Source organism: Tachysurus vachellii, chromosome 15 (genome assembly GCF_030014155.1).
Source record: "Tachysurus vachellii isolate PV-2020 chromosome 15, HZAU_Pvac_v1, whole genome shotgun sequence".
NCBI classification, from domain to species: domain Eukaryota; kingdom Metazoa; phylum Chordata; class Actinopteri; order Siluriformes; family Bagridae; genus Tachysurus; species Tachysurus vachellii.
Window position 1 is genome coordinate 17,580,393 of NC_083474.1, and position 19,368 is coordinate 17,599,760.

General features: G+C 35.2%; 1 protein-coding gene across 1 annotated transcript; it reads right to left on the reverse strand.

The window, feature by feature from the left end:
* Window positions 1-98: 98 nt before the first annotated feature.
* si:dkey-262k9.2 (uncharacterized) lies at window positions 99-19,342 on the reverse strand. Its single transcript, XM_060888993.1, has 8 exons — window positions 19,270-19,342; window positions 10,329-10,380; window positions 9,073-9,114; window positions 8,902-8,928; window positions 7,697-7,768; window positions 7,441-7,509; window positions 5,630-5,672; window positions 99-2,360 (listed from the first exon to the last, which is right to left on the reverse strand). The coding sequence occupies exons 2-8, from the start codon at window positions 10,372-10,374 to the stop codon at window positions 2,318-2,320; spliced, it is 342 nt and encodes a 113-aa protein (XP_060744976.1). The 5' UTR covers window positions 10,375-10,380; window positions 19,270-19,342; the 3' UTR covers window positions 99-2,317.
* Between the last annotated feature and the right edge of the window lie 26 nt (window positions 19,343-19,368).

Below are 19,368 nucleotides of genomic sequence, written 5' to 3' on the forward strand. Positions count from 1 at the left end.
ACTCACACCTGAATTTAAGCTTTTGTTTGTGATTCAGAACTTTTCCTTGCTTTCAACACTATAGAAGGTAAAGAGCTAAATGATGATGACCAAAGAGAAAGAAAGAAATATATATTTTATTTGATATTCTGGTAGAAAAAAAAAAAGACAAAATTCTAATAGACATTTATCTCCAGTAGAAATTTCAAAACTATTGCATCATTTCAAAGTCCTTGAGTGACAATTGTCATATATATGAATAACTGATTACAGAACAAACAACAAAATAAACATTGATAAAGTGAGACAGTATTCCTGTTCTACTAAAGAACAAGTAACACTCAAATTCCCTAATATTAGTCAACCCTAAACTGAACTATAATTTCACGTGCTTGGAAAGCAAACTTGCTGATAGACATTGCAGTATGAACAGTTTGTTATAAAAATATTTAAATGACAAAATTAATCCTAAACAGCATATATTAACAAAGCAGTTATAGCACAGCTTCTCAACACCACGCCTTAAAAACAAAGCTTTAAAATCAAGAATGCTAATAAAATGTGAAAACATAAGTAGAGTCTGATAACAGACAAATGATCAGATGTGCTACTTCCAAAATACTATAAATGTCAGTGAGAGGTGCCTGGAGGCTGATGATTTCAAATAATTCTGGGATGACTATATATTTTTTGACCGCATCATGATTTATAAGATTTGAAAATCACGAGCTCTAAAAAATATGCTTTGTTTTGATTTTTTTTTTTTTTTTTGGCTTTATCCAACCCTGCATTCCACAACACGTATTTCTTTTCTAATTGAATCCATCAAAAGTGTAATAAATGGCCTCATTACAAGCCAGTAACAGATGTCATAAAATGGCTAAGTACATTTCTCTTCTTCTAGTAAAACAGTTTGAGACGGGACAGAGAACACACACTTAAAAGTAATCTGTCATCATGAGTAAAATCAATACCCGGTGCATAGCAGATAGAAAAAAACATGAACGGAGAAATGGGTTTCAGACAAGGCTTTGTACTAAAAAATATATAATAATAATAATAATAATAATAATAATAATAATAATAATAATAATAATAATAATAATAATAATCCCTACAAGTTTTCCTAGAAAGATGAATTTGTGTTGTCAAAACCAATTAAAGAATGATATGAAATGTTTTTGTAACCTAAAATTGCATCAGAATTCGTTGAGTGAGTGACATTGCAGGATAGTTATACTGTAGGCTGCATTGGTTTTAGACAAGTGCTGCTCAACACACACACTTACTCTTTTAACTATCAAGCTCAAACTCCCAGAGGCCTCTGCAATTAGAGCACCACTTTATTTGTACGAAAGACCTAAAGCGAGAAAAACAGGTAAAAGGAAGAATGAATGTACAACACCTGTGTAGGCGTTTCACACCTCCTTTTCGCCCACACACAGGTGATTTGACTTTGTCAGTTTAACATATATGTAAAAAGCTATGCCTGTCAGAGATTCCCTGGGTGAAATAGTGCTTTCTTGGACCCTCCAAATCCTGGGATTCCAGAGAATTCATTTGTGCTAAAAAAGCACCATCCACAAAAAAAAAAAAAAAAAACATACAACGTGTTTTGGTGTAAAATAGAGCTGTCAATTTTCTATCCCTACTTTCTCAGTCACCTTCTGGTTACTTTTTTGTTGTTTTCTTTTTATTAATCCAGTTCGGTCCTACACATCTTACAAGGTTTATTTTTTCCTATTCTCCTTTGAATACCGTAGACATTCTGCATGAGGGTAGTTGGAAAATATGCAAAAAACTGGCTTACCATAAATGGAAAATTTGTAGGACGTTTATCTGATTGCTCTGACGAACAGCATGTGCTTAAAGTGCATCTGATTTGGATTAGATAAAGAATCATGAGGGCTACCCTGCAGCAAATAGCACATTTATATATATATACATATTTATATATATATATATATATATATATATATATATATATATATATATATATATATATATATATATATATATATATATATATATATATAAAACACCTTGTCTCTATTAGAAACAAATCGCATCAGTGGTGCAGAAATCGTTCTTTGGTCCATGTTATTACAACGAAAGAGTGCATTCATTTAAAATTGATTCATCTACAAACAAGCAAAAGGTGATGACAGTAAGAAAATGGTTCTGCTTTGGCATAATGGCAGGTTGAGTAATGAAGGGGTTTTGCAGCAGGTATTAGTGGGCAGCCAGGGCAGAAGAGTTGGCCACACATGACAGTGTGTTTTTTTGTGTTGAGGTGTCCCTGATGAGATCCCACAAGCAGAAGTGGAGAACTGGAAGTTTAGACGCATTTCTGGCCCTGCTCCACTGGTACACTGTACACACTGAAGAGAGACAGAAAAAGAAGACAGTTTCTGTCAGACATCTGAGTCTGAAACAAATCTTGAACACCTAACAGTGTCATTGAGACCTTGATCAAAGTGAGTCTGGTTTAGATACCCAAACAGAGACAGAGCATTCCCAGTAACCTAGCCTGAAATAGTGCTCACTTGGATACTTCAGGAGTAGCTGACCTGGGGTTTTGGTGGGTTTATTTCTGCTAATGGACACCAGGAACATCCACAACATTTAAATTGATTAATTAATGTTCGGAAACATCCATGACTCGAGTTATTTAAATATGCTTTAAGACTGTAACATGCATAATTGTAACCCTGATATCTTTAATTATGCCAATCATACATAGGCACATTAACATACCTTAAATATAATAATACGCAGTATGCCTTTACATTTTAACAAAGATGGCTGAAAGTGTAGTAACAAGACCTAACTTGTGGTAATTTGACGATTTCCAAACCCATGTACCTATAAACCTTTTGACCACATTGTGTGAATTAGCTTGCACTAGTATTATGTGGTTCAGGTTACGCACATAGAGCATAATTTGTGCTTGCGGCTCCGTTTTTGACATTTGAATAGAGAAACATTTAATTATTGCTCCGAAAACGTGAGACTCAACAACCCTCTTTGTGACACTAGTGACATATTCAGGCTGTTCAAACAACCCTGGTATACAAGGTTTTCCTTCATACCATGTAAACTTGTGCTTATTTTTCCCTTTGATTAATTACTCCTGCGCAGGTGGAGGTCATGTGTATTTGGTGGTCCTCAAATTGTCCAAAGTACATGTGAAGCTTTGTATGGTTATGTACTTAATTCTTTGCTATAATTTGTCTTTTTTTTTGTGCCTGTATTAGCTTAGTGTGCTTAGAAACACCGCCATGTCCTGGCAGGCTCAGTGTTGATCCACAGAGCCCCGGGTTGCTGTGAGATTAAGGCACTTTTCAGACTCCTTATCTCTCAACAAGAAGAGAGAAAAAAACCCATGCTCAGCAAGCAACATTCCCTAAAGGTAATCTATAATCCTGCAGAAGGATTTAGCCTTGATAAAAGAGCAAAGTGAGAATTAAAAAAAACATAAAAAAAAAAAAAAAACAACATAAATAGACAAAGAAATCCAAAGCCAAAGAATGACAGCTTAATATATATATATATATATATATATATATATATATATATATATATATATATATATATATATATATATTAAGCTGTCATTCTTTGGCTTTGGATTTCTTTGTCTATTTATGTTTTGTTTTTGTTTTTTTTATGTTTTTTTTAATATATATATATATATATATATATATATATATATATATATATAGATATTTATTATATATATATTTTTATATTGTGAGAGAGAGAGAGAGAGAGAGAGAGAGAGAGAGAAGGAAAGAAGTCACTTTGCTCATAGCACCACTACCCTCTAACATCTAAGGCGAAACTGATTAATGTGCAGTACAGGAGTTCGAGGCAATGAAGACATTCACTCAGACAACAACATAATGCCGATATAAGGCTTGTCTAAACAGTCTGAAGTTTCTCCTTCAACAAAAACCCACAGAAGTTCCAAAAGTGAAAAAAAATATGAATTAGGTAATGATTAACCCAATACTGGGATACAGTTTAACGGTTTGTATGGAAATGTAGTTTGGCCAACGTAACACTGACGTCTGAACCCGTACAAAAATAAACAAAGGTAAATGTTATGGTTAGGGGTGCACTATATACACTGTACATAGAGAGAGTTAGGAATGAATCATGAGATCTAATATGGCTACTAGGATTAACAAATGTGTTACCATAATGCTTGAAAAAACAATTAAAAACTAGTGGACCGATAACGGATCTGTGGACGGATCTGGTTTTGTCTTGGTTTGGTGTATCAACATAGAAATCTATCTATCTATCTATCTATCTATCTATCTATCTATCTATCTATCTATCTATCTATCTATCTGGTTTTGTCTTGGTTTGGTGTATCAACATAGAAATCTATCTATCTATCTATCTATCTATCTATCTATCTATCTATCTATCTATCTATCTATCTATCTATCTATCTGGTTTTGTCTTGGTTTGGTGTATCAACATAGAAATCTATCTATCTATCTATCTATCTATCTATCTATCTATCTATCTATCTATCTATCTATCTGGTTTTGTCTTGGTTTGGTGTATCAACATAGAAAGCTAGATGCACTATTGGATATGACTGTATCTTGTGGCAAGTGTGTGTTGAATTAGATCCACAGTTTGCACAGTTCTAGACCTGTAGTTCTAACAAAAGCAGCAAATTTCTGATATTAAACTACGATTACACACTGCTTTAAGAGTAACATTGTTCATATTGAATTTCTGACTAAATCATCAATTTAAAGCTGCACTCAGAAAAGAAATGCTCTACATGTAGCTGCTTCCACTTTCATTTCTTTTGATATTTTTCTTCAGCACTGTTATTCTTTCAGTCCCAGGTTAACTGGTTTGGGCGGTCCCAACTCTGTCCCTATCCATCAGATATGATTTGCACGACTGGTTTTCAGCTCAGCGTGGCCTGCTGTATTCTTTGAACATTTTAGTGTGTTGCACAGGGAGTCACGTTCTCGCAGTGCTGCAGGTCTCATCTTGTTCCTGTTCGTCCGCTCCTGCCTTGTTTTCACAAAACCTGGGCAGTGATGTGTTACCTAATATATGTGCTAGCTCACTCTGATGCTCGGAGGCATTGCTCATTGAAACAGTGTTTCAGGTGAGAACAATAAAAATGGTTTAGCTTCAAATTAGCTTTAACCTCTCAATTCGGTGTTTTGTTTTACCATGAAAATATTGCCAAATGCTTATTATTTATAATACGTGCAGAGGCGATATTTGGTAATTAACACACAAACACACACACACACACACACACACACACACACAGAGTGACAAAGGTCATAGAAAAATGATTGATCTAAGCTGTCATTATCATTTCAGCTGACTACAAATACATTATACTGACATTTAACGTTAATAGGCTTTAAACTGAGCCCCAAACCTTTGCAATATTAATTAAATTTATAAGCCTCAGGTTATCAGGTACATCTACTTTCATTTATTTATTATCATTTTTTTTTTGCATAGCTGGCATACAGCTTGTCTGGCACAGTAAGTGCTAATCATCCTCCACCTTACAGTACATCAGTGACAGGTTTTGTCCTCAACACCCTCAGTTATACTGCGATATATATGTATAAATAAGCAAAGTGGTTCTCACCCTTGTTCCCGTCTCTGCAAGTGACGTGTGAAGAGAACTACAGCTGTGGGTGGAAAAGGATAGCGATTAATCTTCTTTAAGTAAAATTTCCTGTAAGTAAGTAAGTAAGTAACTATGTGGGGGGCACGGTGGCTTAGTGGTTAGCACGTTCGCCTCACACCTCCAGGGTCGGGGTTCGATTCCCGCCTCCACCTTGTGTGTGTGGAGTTTGCATGTTCTCCTCGTGCCTCGGGGGTTTCCTCCGGGTACTCCGGTTTCCTCCCCCGGTCCAAAGACATGCATGGTAGGTTGATTGGCATCTCTGGAAAATTGTCCCTAGTGTGTGATTGCGTGAGTGAATGAGTGTGTGTGTGCCCTGCGATGGGTTGGCACTCCGTCCAGGGTGTATCCTGCCTTGATGCCCGATGACGCCTGAGATAGGCACAGGCTCCCCGTGACCCGAGGTAGTTCGGATAAGCGGTAGAAGATGAATGAATGAATGAAGTAACTATGTGTGAATATTGTTTTAAAACTTTGTACATTTACAGCTTGCATTAATTCATGCATCTTTAGGAATTGCCTGGTCAGAGTTGAAGTGCTACTCGTGCATTGTGCACAGTTTGAGAAGCAGAATTCAGATCTTTAGAAATTATTGCAGACAGGTACAAACAAAATAATTAACTGCTTTAATGATCTCTAGGTTAGAGTTATAATGGACTCTTTTGTGGTAATTAAGTAGGTGCAGTTAAATACTTATAAGCATTATAATAATAATAATAATAATAATAATAATAATAATAATAATAATAATAATAATAATAATAATAATAACAATAATAATTATTATTGTTATTATTATTATTATTATTGTTATTATTATTATTATTATTATTATTATTATTATTATTATTAATATGCAGCCTGAAAAACAAGTCAAAGTCTGTTTTGGACATTTTCTACTAAGTAGAATTATACGAATGTCATAAACATTTATAACTGTTTTAATTGCATCATCAGATGTATTGATGGGGTCAGCCAATGACAGAGCTATATAATTTCTCTGACCCTAAAATTGATCCAATAGTTAGGAGATAAAATCCTACAAAATGCTAGTATAATTATTGATATTTTCTTGGGCCAGAAACTTGAGTGCATGTTCATTTGATGCCATATCACTACACATATGATACCATATCACGGTGCTCTAATGTAGTTATAATATATCCTTATGTCAACAAAACTCGATGTCAGCTGATATGGGTGCGTAGACTTGACATCAAAAATAGCAAATGCTGACTGGATTTTTTTTTAAATCTGTATCTAGGTGTGAGTTTTCATAATAAGTGTAATGACACTCATTGAACTCATTCATTCCCTCTCATTTGTTGTCATAGTTACTCATTGTCTCTGCTTTGTTATTGGTTCCTGTCTGATATATATAGACTGTTTGTTCACTTCCCTGTTGCTAGTCGTTGTATATGTTTCTGTTTCCTGTTAGCTCTGTGTGCTGCCTAGTTTTGCCTGTCTGTCTGTTATCTGTTTCTTGGTCTTGATTATTAAATGTTTAAACTGCATTTGGATCCTCACTCGCCTTTGCCTCATCGCAACAATAAGTGTATGCCAAAGCAGCCCTATTTTGAACAATGTGAATGTTTAAGAAATATAACGCAACAAAAAATCAATACTTTTTTTACTATCGAAGGAATGGAAAAAAATTATTGTTGGTAGTTCACACTGACTTTCAGACTCCTTCACAATGCAAATGTTAGCATCTGTAGTATTCTGGATGTACTGATCAGAAATGACTACACGTTCTTGTATGGCTCTCTTACCTATAACAGCCACAATGGCCAAAGCGACCACACTCACTGCTGCTATGATAATGATAGTGGTGCTTCCATCTACAATACAAACAAGAACATATGAACATTAAAGTGATATCGATGCATCTATTAGTGTCAACAGTCAATAGACTGTAATAAAAGAAATCATATATAATTAAGTAACTTATATTTTATAAAAACACAATTAAGTGCTTGGCTTTATATGCGGTATATCAGTAAATATGGTCAGTAATTTTTTTTTTACCATCAGCATCGGCATTGTGGGCTCCGACTTCGTTTTTCACTTCCGAAGCAATATGTGGTACATATGGTGTTCCTAAAAAGAAAAACAATCGTACATACAAAAATCTCATATAAAATTCAAAACTCAGATTTATGAAATAGACTTCACTGTTATAATATGTGATAAAAAATGATCATTGTGACTCATAGATTGTATCTTCATACTGTACCATCTGTTATTCAAGACCCTACTGAGAGAAGTTTATTTAGCCTCCATTATTTGTCTCAGACCCCCTAAATGTTCCATCTTTCTGTAACAAAATTACATTTTGTAGTCTTTGTTTAAACCAAACCAAAGCATCATATAGCACAATATTTTACAGAATCCTACTGTTGTACAATTTCACTCTACTCACTGCTGGTAAATGTTTTATGATATTTACAGAGACGTGATTACGGCAAATGAAGCCTTTTCCTTTTTCATCCTTGCTCTAGCCAAGGGTGTTCATTTGAGCTTTGATCAAACTGCCACTGATTTATAAGACGCATCAGTCATACACATTGCTGTGTAAGTTGTTTTAAGTTAGAAATAATAACATACTAGAATGAGTGAGTTAATACAAACCTTTGATTTGTATTTAAAATAAATCTAAACCTTCCACACAGATCAGTCTGTGATGTAGTATAAATGACGTACCAGCTAACATACTGTGCATATATATATATATATATGCTGTTTGTTTAAGTGTTTTGTCTTATGTAATGACCTGTATATTGCTTGTAAGGTGACCTTGGGTGTTCTGAAAGGCGCCATGAAATAAAATGCATTATTATTATTATTATTATTGTATTGGCACAACCAATCGTATACCGAAAACCTGAACAAACATGTATAATGCTTTAGTAATGCGTCCTAGTACTTGTTTGAAGTGTTAAAAGTAGTCAGAATTCCCAGTTCCTTATTGCTAATTGCTAATTCTGCAACTTTAGAAGCAGTTTAAATCAGTTCTTATTTTAACAGCTCAGTGATTCTATCACAAGGCAATCATGGAGTTGATGAAGAGTGACAGTGCATGTTAAGCTGAGAGACAGCAGCGTTCAGAGAGCCGGGTTCATCGGGGAGCAGCTAACTGATTACTTTCAGGAATTAACATGATGGCTGACCTTACAGTAATGACCCGCCTTCATGCTTCATCTGATAGTGGCACCAAAGAATGCTTACTGTACCTTGTGGTTCCTCATCTTCATCATCATCTGAGGGTGGAAATAGAGTCCGATTAGTCAAGACTGTCTAATAAAAAATAACTCACTTTTTAATTTGTGAACAAATTTAGATCAGGCATAAATAGACTATTTCAAACAGATTGTCAAACAAAAAGATGTTAAAAATGAACTTACTATTTGTGTAGTATCCTGAACCATCAGTGTCTGTTGCAGAAGCTGAGAACATGAATAGAGAATATGAATAAATTAGACCTTTGTCGAAACATCTTAATTCTTACCTTCATTAAAAAAATGCAGAATCTATGAATATACATAGATATGCAAATTAGAAGTATCTCCATATCTACCTGCCGTCCCAGCCCCAACCCTAATTATGCATGTACATGCATGTGGGAAAAACTTCCCATTATTTTGATTCCATAGCTTTCATGCATATTCAAAACCTTTTCTTGGTAAGACTGGTTGTTGCTATTTCTAACTAATATTAGCATTAAAATATTGTACCTTATGTTAAACAATATCAGAACTTTCACAAGTTTTACAGTTTTAATTCAGTAATTTTAATTTTGAAAAAAAAAAAAAAATGAAACTGAGACTGTCAGAAAGATCCAGAAATTCCAACTCCCAGAAGAAGGGTAATTACAGTATCTCACAAAGGATGTCAATGCAGCATTTCCTCCACTAACCTGGTTATGCTATGCTATTAGCGAGGATGTACAGTTATTACAGAAAGGAAGGAAGACACACTGAGGAAATGAGACCCTGCCTGTTGAACAGACTCTGTCTGGAGTGAAGAGGAGAATTGGTCCTTTTTTTACCATCATTGAGCAACTACAGACATCTTAGAACATGTTCGGTTATTTTCTTGCATTTGTTTTCATTGCTACTGTAATTAGCACAAGCACAAGTACAAGTGTACTGTACACTGTTTAAACTATTTGGCCAGCTTACTGGGAGTAAACTGTTGTAGAATTTCATTATAAGTTCTCTGTTTGTATTGTCATATACTGATGTTTATACATTTGCTCTTTAGACTGTAGTTTACTAATGAATTTGCATATTAGACAGTGTTCAAACTGCTTAAGAAGCTGAGCTGTATGTGTGTTTGTGTTTTCGTGTGTAACAAAGATGTTTTTTGGAGTTAGAAGGTAAACTACATTACCTGGGAGAAACCCACTTGGCAGAACATGCAAAATTCTCAACAAATAGTAATGCACTTTCTGAATAAAGCCAGTTAAACCTGGGGCAATTCTACCACAGGCCTATTGGGTAAATTATGCATGAAAGAGTTAGTGTAGGAAGGTGAAGAACTGTCACAGGTCTAACACTGGGCTCTTATTTAAACTGCCTAATATGGGCTATGTTAAATCTAATTATATATTACATTTTTAGCACATATCAGTAATTCAGTAGAAACAGAATGAACCTACCCTTCACTGTGAGAAGCAAAGTCAGAAGGAGTAACCGCAACATCATGCTAACCTGCCGAGAAAACAGAGAATTCAGATTAAATCTTTACATAACAACCTGGTAGGTGTCATAATATCATTTTTTTATTAACGTGATTCCATGAGATAACAGCAGCTCTGGTTTGGTAAACATGCCTTGTTCTATATTCTATAATATTAGATCACTTCAATTTCAGGCAGTGACACATTTTGGAAGCAGGTTCCATGGGAAACAGGAGTCTTGATGATCTCTGGGATTTTGCATGCTGGCTCTGTGTGATACGCTGATCTTTGATTCTTGCACCCTCAGCAGGAAATGAGTATAGGTTTTTTGAATGTGTATTGTTTGTTTTTGGCCTATTAGGCATGGCGAAATGAACGTACATTTCCAGACCAAACGGAGGATGGGATTTGACATAAAACACTATAAGCCCTCTACTATACTATTTATATCAGGATGTTAACATGACTTCAACCATATTTTTAAAAAAGAGAAGAAAAAATTATTTAGCACATGCTGCCATGCTCAGCTGCACATAAACACTAACTGTACTGATTTACATAAAAGATAAGCTTAGGTACACTGAAACGTGACAGTTTGTTTTTCACTTCCTACACAGATTGTCAGTCAACATGTTTTGTCTAAAGGAAATGAGTTAATTATTATAGGCTGTTAAACAGGTAGGTCCTACATAGTCTTATCAAAACAAAACAAGGCTTTAAGTAATGTTGATTTGTGATTCGTGTGGAACCAAATGATTCAGTCAGTGATTCATTGACTCAAAATGTAAAGACAAACAGCCCATTTTTTCAAATGGTGTTGATGACCTTAAGCTTGTGGCAGTTTTCCTTAACTGAATAACACCCCCCATGCCCTCCTTACACACACACACACACACACACACATACACACATATATATATATATATATATAGACAGACACAAAAATTTACAGTTCTAACTTCCTATCTTCCTAATAATCCACACAGATGTGTATGAGGCTTCACAGCTGCCCGGAATGAACATCTATTTCCAGGGTGTTTTTACAATTGTCTATCAAAGCAGATGGCTAGAAATTACCTCTTCCTTAATGTTACGATGGAAGTGCTAAAATACCACAGAAGTAAACCATAGCGTCAGATGGCTGTTATTTTAGAATGGTGCTTCCTTTCCGCTGCCTGAGAGCTCACCCGCACAGTTCCCAGGTTTTAACTTCCTTCATTCTGGTTATTGTTCTTGATGCCTATTGTATCGACCTCAGCTTCCTGGTGCTAATGGATATCAGTGGATTTCTGTATCAATTGGCTTTGTTAAGTTGCAAAACATAACACTATGGTATGTTAGGAAATTATGCCGGAGGCATTCTGCACCTGCACCATGCATGCTGCTACCACTAGTGTTGCTGTATAGTATTTGGACATATTAGTGTGAACTCAGGGCTTATGCGAGCTGGTCTGTGTGTGTGTGTGTGTGTGTGTGTGTCTGTGTGTGTGTGTGTGTGTGTGTGTGAGTGTGTGTGTGTGGGTGTGGGAGTGTGTGTGTGATTTTTGTGTGTGCTTACAATAACTCATAATCAAATTATCTGGAGTCACCCAGTAGAGGGGTTGTTCCCTTGAGTCTGGTTCCTTTCAAGGTTTCTTTCTTGCCACTGTCCTCTGGCTTGCTCATTAGAGTCATAAATCTAAATCCATAGCCCCACACAAAGCCGCATTTTGACAATCTCAACTGTGAAAACCATACACACACACAGAACGAATAAAGAAGGAATGAGCAGCAAATGTGCTACACTAAACCACCAAGTCCCCAAAAGCACTATATAAATCAAGCTAATTTGTAATATGGGAATTTGTTTGTATATGTCTGTTTGTACAATATCTCAATACAAGTAACTGGATGTAAGACAGCAATATAACACTGACATATTCAAATAATTCTGTTCGTTCCTTCCTTTCTCATTAGTAACTGTTTAATCCGAGTAAGGATTACCGTGTATCTGGAGCCTATTCCAGAGAACACTGGGCATAAGACTGTCCTACACCCTGGATGAAGTGTTAGTCCATAGCAGGGCATCATGCACTTACACACTTCAATTTACCTTCTGCCTCTTTTTGGAGAAGTGGGAGGAAACTAGGGAACTTAGAGGAAACCAAGAGAAGATGTGAAATTCTACATAGTCAGTAACCCCAGGTCAGATCTGACCCGGTAAACCTGGTGCAGAAGTAATGCTCAACGTGTATATTGTATTTCTAAAACAAAGAAACAATGGAAGGTTGTATTCCCAACTGGGAAACCCATCGTATCCGACACGCCATGATGAGGACAAAGCTCTTACTATGAATGAATGAATTAATGAATTAGTAGTCTGTTTGTTTATAAAATTGTGATCCCACAAACTTTTTCTTCACTAGAAAGCTAGCTAATCAGTCCTCTGCAGTCACATCTATTCCCATCAAGCCTTTATCCACCTCATTTTTCACTCCACCCCAGCAAAGTAAACACAGACGTAACCAAGGTGTTAATACAAACATGTGTAACTATGTCATCGCAACACTAATAACAAATCTGGCATTTCAGATTAAATATTTGGGTATAAACCAACTCATATGGTAATTCTTTAAGAAAGAATATTAAAAAGTTTAAAGATTGTGTTTGTTTTACAGAACAATTCTGATTAAAAATATCATGTTGTATGTTGTAGGTTTTTTTGACCAATAACACAAATAATGCACTAGAAAAATCTAAACAAAATCAATAAATATAACCAACATCTTCTTATTTACTTGTTACATGTTACAACATGGCAGTTTCATTCTGTTACTGTACTGTGTTCTTTTTGGTACGTTTCTCTGAATTACCATTTTCAACAGAAGCATGACTGATATATTGTCTAGACAGAAACGTATTTCTTGTAAAACTGCACTGAGGAAAAACAGCATCCTTCATTTTGTGTGTGGAGAAACACAAGTTGGGAGAAAGCAAGTCTACTTCGGGTCTAATTGAGAATTTCTATGCATACTTCAGATCATCGCAGTGAATGAGAGTTGCTCATTTACTTTAATAATCAGACAATGCAGAGCTCGCTTCAGCAAAAACACTCCTGATCATAGACTGCCAGGGCAAATTTTCCACTAGCAATAACCTCAGCAGGCAAAATAAAATCCCTGCGCATCCAATTTCGTGAGCCGGGCTGCTTTGGGTCAAATAATAAGCTGAACCAATTTGGGAATATTTATCAGTACAGCCCGATACTGCGATTACAGTTTCTCCTGAAGCCAGAGCTACTGTACAGTATCAATTGGCTAATATCGTCTAGTAGATCTTCTGGCTAGCTAATGTATCAATTGTCTAATTGAATCAGCCTCATTCTTTGGTTTCCAGACTTGCTTGGCTTCAGTCCTAATACCCCCTCATTACTAGATCACTATTGAAGCTTGATAGTAAGTAAAAACTAGAAAACATGAGATTAGCTCAGCAAGGAAGAACTGTTTAAAGTGCATCTATCCTTATTTATCCTTCTATCCCTTATCATTCATAAAGAGATACTCCAGCTTGGAAATTTGGGCCTTAAAATAAATAAATAAATATATATATATATATATATATATATATATATATATATATATATATATATATATATATATATATATATATATATATATATGTGTATATATGTATGTATATATATATATATATATATGTATATATACATATATACATATATATATAGGATGAAAATCTAAAAGTCCAAGCAGTATTCTTTATCTATGTAGTGTTCCAAATACCCATATCTGTATTTGTATTGTATTTAAACCCAAAGTGGGTATGATTTAATTTAATGCAAGTAGTTGTTACGGATGAACAACCAAATGCTGTAAATGAATCACTCAGCACCTGGGCTTTGTTTTCCCCATAAGCTTCATATCTGACTGCTCACAAAGGCCTGCATTAAAGAAAAATCCTCTCAATCATGGAACTTTTTTTAACAAGCAATAAACAAGACCTCCTTTTTATATCTGTATATTTATCTGTTTGGATCACAACATCTGTTCATTTAATTGCTGTAAAATTTTGCAAGCAAAATTACAATGCAACATTCTTTCCATGTGTTTCTTAAAGGATTAAGCTGCTACACTGCTGGTTCTACTACTAAACATGGAAACACATACCCACACACACGCTATTATTCACATATACAAAGAAGTCATGATGTAGCTGGAAACGATAAGAATCTGTGGTAGAATCTTTAAAACATGCACAGAGAGCTTACTAAAATAAACCTTGGTTAAGCAAGACTGCTATTCAAAAGATGCATTGATAGAAAAGCCACATTAAAATAAAGGGAAAAAAGTATACAGACTGGACAAAGAGACCACAGTGAGAAAAGCGGATAAGCTACAGTATATGTTTATTCATTCGAGGTGTACTGATGCAGAGAAGAAGGAAATGAGTCCTGCTTGTCTCTGGACCATGCATGAGTCAGTTGAGAGTGTCCATGGCCTATGAAGAGATAAGCCTGCATCCAAAAATGATAGCATACTTCCATTACATTTCATGTTGCCCTCACATTGAACTCTGGCATTCAACCTATTCAGAATGTGTTCGCTGAGACTGTTTCTTACTAGGGATTATAAGAACAGGTTTCAGGTCTTTGTTGCCACTTTTTGTGTTGTTGTTGTTGTGTTTGCTGGAAATGGTGAACCATTCCAGTGAACCAGGAATCACTGGATTCAATCAGTGAACCAGGAAAACTCTTAAACAATGGGCCATGTGTACACAATTTTACAATCATTTGCATCAAAGTGAGGTCACAGTATTGAATGGAATGTCTAATACCTATCAGTGATCTAATCATAATTATATAAAAACTATTATGGCTGAACCGTATAGCACAAGTTTTCAGCTTAGGCATAAAGATATTACAAATATACACCGGAACAACAGAAAGGCACCACTATTCATGATTGATATTTTTTTTAATCAAGTGTTTCAAATCTGTAAGCCTACGTCTTTTTCAAATATCAAAGGTTATAAACAGAAAAGCTGTGCTTTGCGGTCCATTAGCCAGATCATGCACAAAATACATGCTTCTATCAATATTTACTTCTAGTTTCTCATCTAGTTCTTTAAAAATCTAATCCAACTGTAAATGTTTTTTACACCCACTATTATCTATTAGATGTGTCATTGAAGCAGGATTAAAAAATATCAACTCTAATCTGCCATAATCACTAGTATCATTTGCTATGAATACTAATGATAGTGTGACTATACTGGTTGGGCTAGGAATTTCTTGTTCAGTTGTTGGTAGTGATATCGTTATTAGTTTCAATTAAGTAAAGATGTGGATGTATATACAAATATTTTAACAAACATCAAACATCAGTGTCTATATAAGACATGAAAATATCACAATAGACTTTAGTATTTGTAATATACTTATGCATCAATTTGGGAGATTTGTACTGAAATATAACAGAAAGTTAATACTCATATTTGGATATATTTTCTTGACCGAACTCTACAATTTTATTCTAATCAAATCTAATATTATTTCAATTTTGTCAGCACTCTTAACAATTCAAAATATATATTTAAAGCATACAATCAAAATTCCACAGGCATTCCATCAGTTCAATGATCAACATTGTGCAAGTACAGCAAGTGACTCATCTTTGAGAATCTTGTTATTTTTCCCCAACGTAATTCTTTCAAGTCATTGCTTGTTCAATTAAGGAACATTCAACTGCTAGAACCATGTGGGATGTGGTAGCCTAATGGTTAATTTGTTGGGCTACCAATCAGAAGGTTGTAAGTTTGATTCCTATGTCACCAAGCTGCCACTGCTGGGCCCCTGTGCAAGGCTCTTAACCCACAGTTGCTCAGTTGAATAAAAATGAGATAAAATGTAAGTCCTCTGGATAAGGGTGTCTGCTAAATGCTGTAAATGTAAACCAAACACTGATGAAGAAGAACTAACAAAGTCTGTTACAAAGTATTGACATTTCAGACCCTTTTCATAAATGATAAATTGTTGTTTTTATCTAATTTTATCTTCACCTGATCAGTAATTCTACATTTGCTTTGCTGAAGAAAAAATGTTTATTATTAGTCTTATAAATTAAAACAAGGGCATTTATGTTAACGTGATATCTTTTGCTGGCTTCTGTGATATAGTGCATTATATTAGACAAGTATACAGTAGGTGTTTTTGCTATTTTTGTATTGTATCTTTTAGTCGTTTTCTTTTTGGATGAAGTCTTTGCTGGCATGTTTTCCTGAAGTGATAGTAAATGCAATCAGTGCCTTTGAGGTAATGAAGCAAACCGGCAATCGTTTAATTAGTAACTCTGTTTTATAAGTTCAGAATGTTCAGACCCCAAACCTACCACAGGACTTAACCATATTTCATGTGACACATGTCAGAGAGGATATGAAAATTTGCAGATAAGAGACATTTCCATATCACATTGCTAAATTAAGGACTTCCTGCAGACAAAAAATATTGCTGACAGCAACAGACACACAAATCAGACATCACATCATATAGCACAGGAATTGTTCTAGAGAAGTGAGACTCAGCTGTGTAACCTATTTTTTTTTAGTAGACAAGGAAGCTAGAAACCAAATAATGAAGACTAAGATTAAAAAAAGAATGGGTTAATGTTAAAAAGTTATATATATGTGTGATTTTAGTTCTCCAAAACTAAAGCGTTTGGCATGGTAAAATAATGCAGAATAATCGCATGTGGTTTGTGGGGGTGCAAGTGCAGATTCTGACCTGTACAACAAAGAAAACTTTGCTAACAGGATCTCTAAAATGTTTATGCAATGTATCAATGCAGTCATACATAAAAATCCACATGACAGAGAGAGAGTCATTCTGTCAGTAGAAGTAGAAAATACAGTACAGAGATAATAAATGGGTTACAGCTGCAGCTACAGTATACAGTATGTACAGCTGTCCTGTGAAGGTGAGGAACTTCCCTACAGTGTGTAACAGCTCACCCACTGTCTCACACTGCTGAGTGTCTCACACTGATGAGTGAAACAAAGCAAATCAAAAATAAAAGGGAAAAAAATGTTTACTGAGATTTGAAAGCTGTTCTTCTACTTGAGTATTATAATCATTAAACATCAACACCATCATAATGATCCGATTAGAATTAGTGTTAAAGCCACCTGCCCAAAACTGCTCCGAACCATCAAGGCATCGACTCAACAAGGGTTCTGATGGTGCGCTGTGGTATCTGGCACCAAGAGGTTAGCAGCAGATCCTTTAAGTCCTGTAAGTTACATGATGGGGCCTCCATGGATTGAACCTGTTTGTCCTGCACATCCCACAGATGCTCATTCAGATTGAGATCTGGGGAATTTGGAGCCCAATTCAACAACCAATTCAACAATCAACACTTTGACGTATTCCTCAAGCCATTTCTGATAAATCTTTGGAGTTTGGTAGGCAGCATGAAAGAGACACTGACATTATGTTGACATGAATGGGTGGATTTTGTCTGCAAAGGCGTTAAGTGGTACAAATCAAAGTACAATCCACATAAATTCCAGTACCCAAGGTTTGCCAGCAGAACATTACCCAGCGCATCAGACTGCCTCACCAGCTTGTCTTCATCCCATAGTACATCCTGGTGCCATCTCTTCACCTGGTAAGTACACATATAGCTGCCCTTTCATGTGATTTAAAATAAAACATGATTTATCAGACCAAGAATTTAAGGATCTGCTCCTAACACCTTAATGACCAAATAATAATAAGCAAGCTGCATAAAAAGATACTGTATTTAAAAGAAAAATAATCTCTGATGTGGTGAAGGTTTCTCTTAGAGCCACATTTACAGAAGACGTCTCAGATGCCCATGCTTTGTAAATGTCAGAAAGATATCTGACTCAGAAAAGTCTTCAGGACATACGTTTGCACTTTTTGCATTCTCAGTAACTCTGTAAGCCTCCTGTCCTCATTAAAAATTGTGACACATACTGTATATATTTCCATCACTTAGTGTTAACATCCCTTGGGTCTGCTTTTCATTGACTCAACTGAAGATTTTTGAAGAGGCAAATACTGATTTATGCACAAAAATAGGGAACTAAAAGTTATTCATACACCATGACTTTTTTTATTTCCGATATTAACTTCAATAGAAAAAAAGAAAGGCTAGAATTTGTTATGGGATAACTGTTTATAGCTACTAAACTGTAAGTAATGACATGAATGTTTCTGAATGGATATTCTGTAACATTAAATGGAACTTAATTAATTAACTAACTTTACATACTATATTTAATTGTAGCTAATAAATGAAAGTAAGGCAATGGAGGTAATAAGAGGAATAACACATTTGGGGCAATGCTGTTACAGTAAAATAAAATAACTTTGCCTATAACTGCTTGGCTCCCAGGGTGTTATTTCTAAAATTATATATACAGTATTAAACTTCCTCAATGTCCACGTCTGTATTTGCATTATGTCTTAGTCTTATTACTTTGTACCCTTTGTTTTTGTACTGCTACCTCTTCCTCTGAAATTATTAACATTCCATGATCAATAAACTCTGAACTTGACCTTTCAATGCTCTACAGTGCAACCACTCTATTAATGTGCTAGGAAACTTTAAGGCACAATAAAAACACGCATACTCCCGACAGATCAGTTTAGACCAGACACCTCCACACTCATTAGCACACAGTATTGAGAGAAAAAAAAAAAAGCTTTGCTGTGACACTATGAATTTAGAATCATAGTAATGAGCTCTTTAGGGAAACTATATTACTGTCTGAGCTTAAAAGTTTTAAAAGATGTGTGACATTTTGCTAAGCACATAATCATAACTACAGTTCCTCCTGAAATCAAATGATTTATCAGAAAACAAGAGAAAAAAGAAATAGAAATATTGTAAGAAAGACTTACGTTAGCCTCAGTACATGCACGGAGCAGGAACAGGAAATACACACACTTTTTACTTTTCGAGAGAAGCAAGTGGGGGATTCACACAACCATGAAGAAGAC

Excerpts from the sequence above, each read along its gene's own strand:
- si:dkey-262k9.2 (XM_060888993.1), bottom strand. The coding sequence starts at position 10,374 with ATGATGTTGCGGTTACTCCTTCTGACTTTGCTTCTCACAGTGAAGG. Across the intron at positions 7,769-8,901 it reads TGAAGATGAGGAACCACAAG|GAACACCATATGTACCACAT; the intron begins GTACAGTAAGCA and ends TTTTCTTTTTAG. Across the intron at positions 5,673-7,440 it reads GGCCATTGTGGCTGTTATAG|CTGTAGTTCTCTTCACACGT; the intron begins GTAAGAGAGCCA and ends TTCCACCCACAG.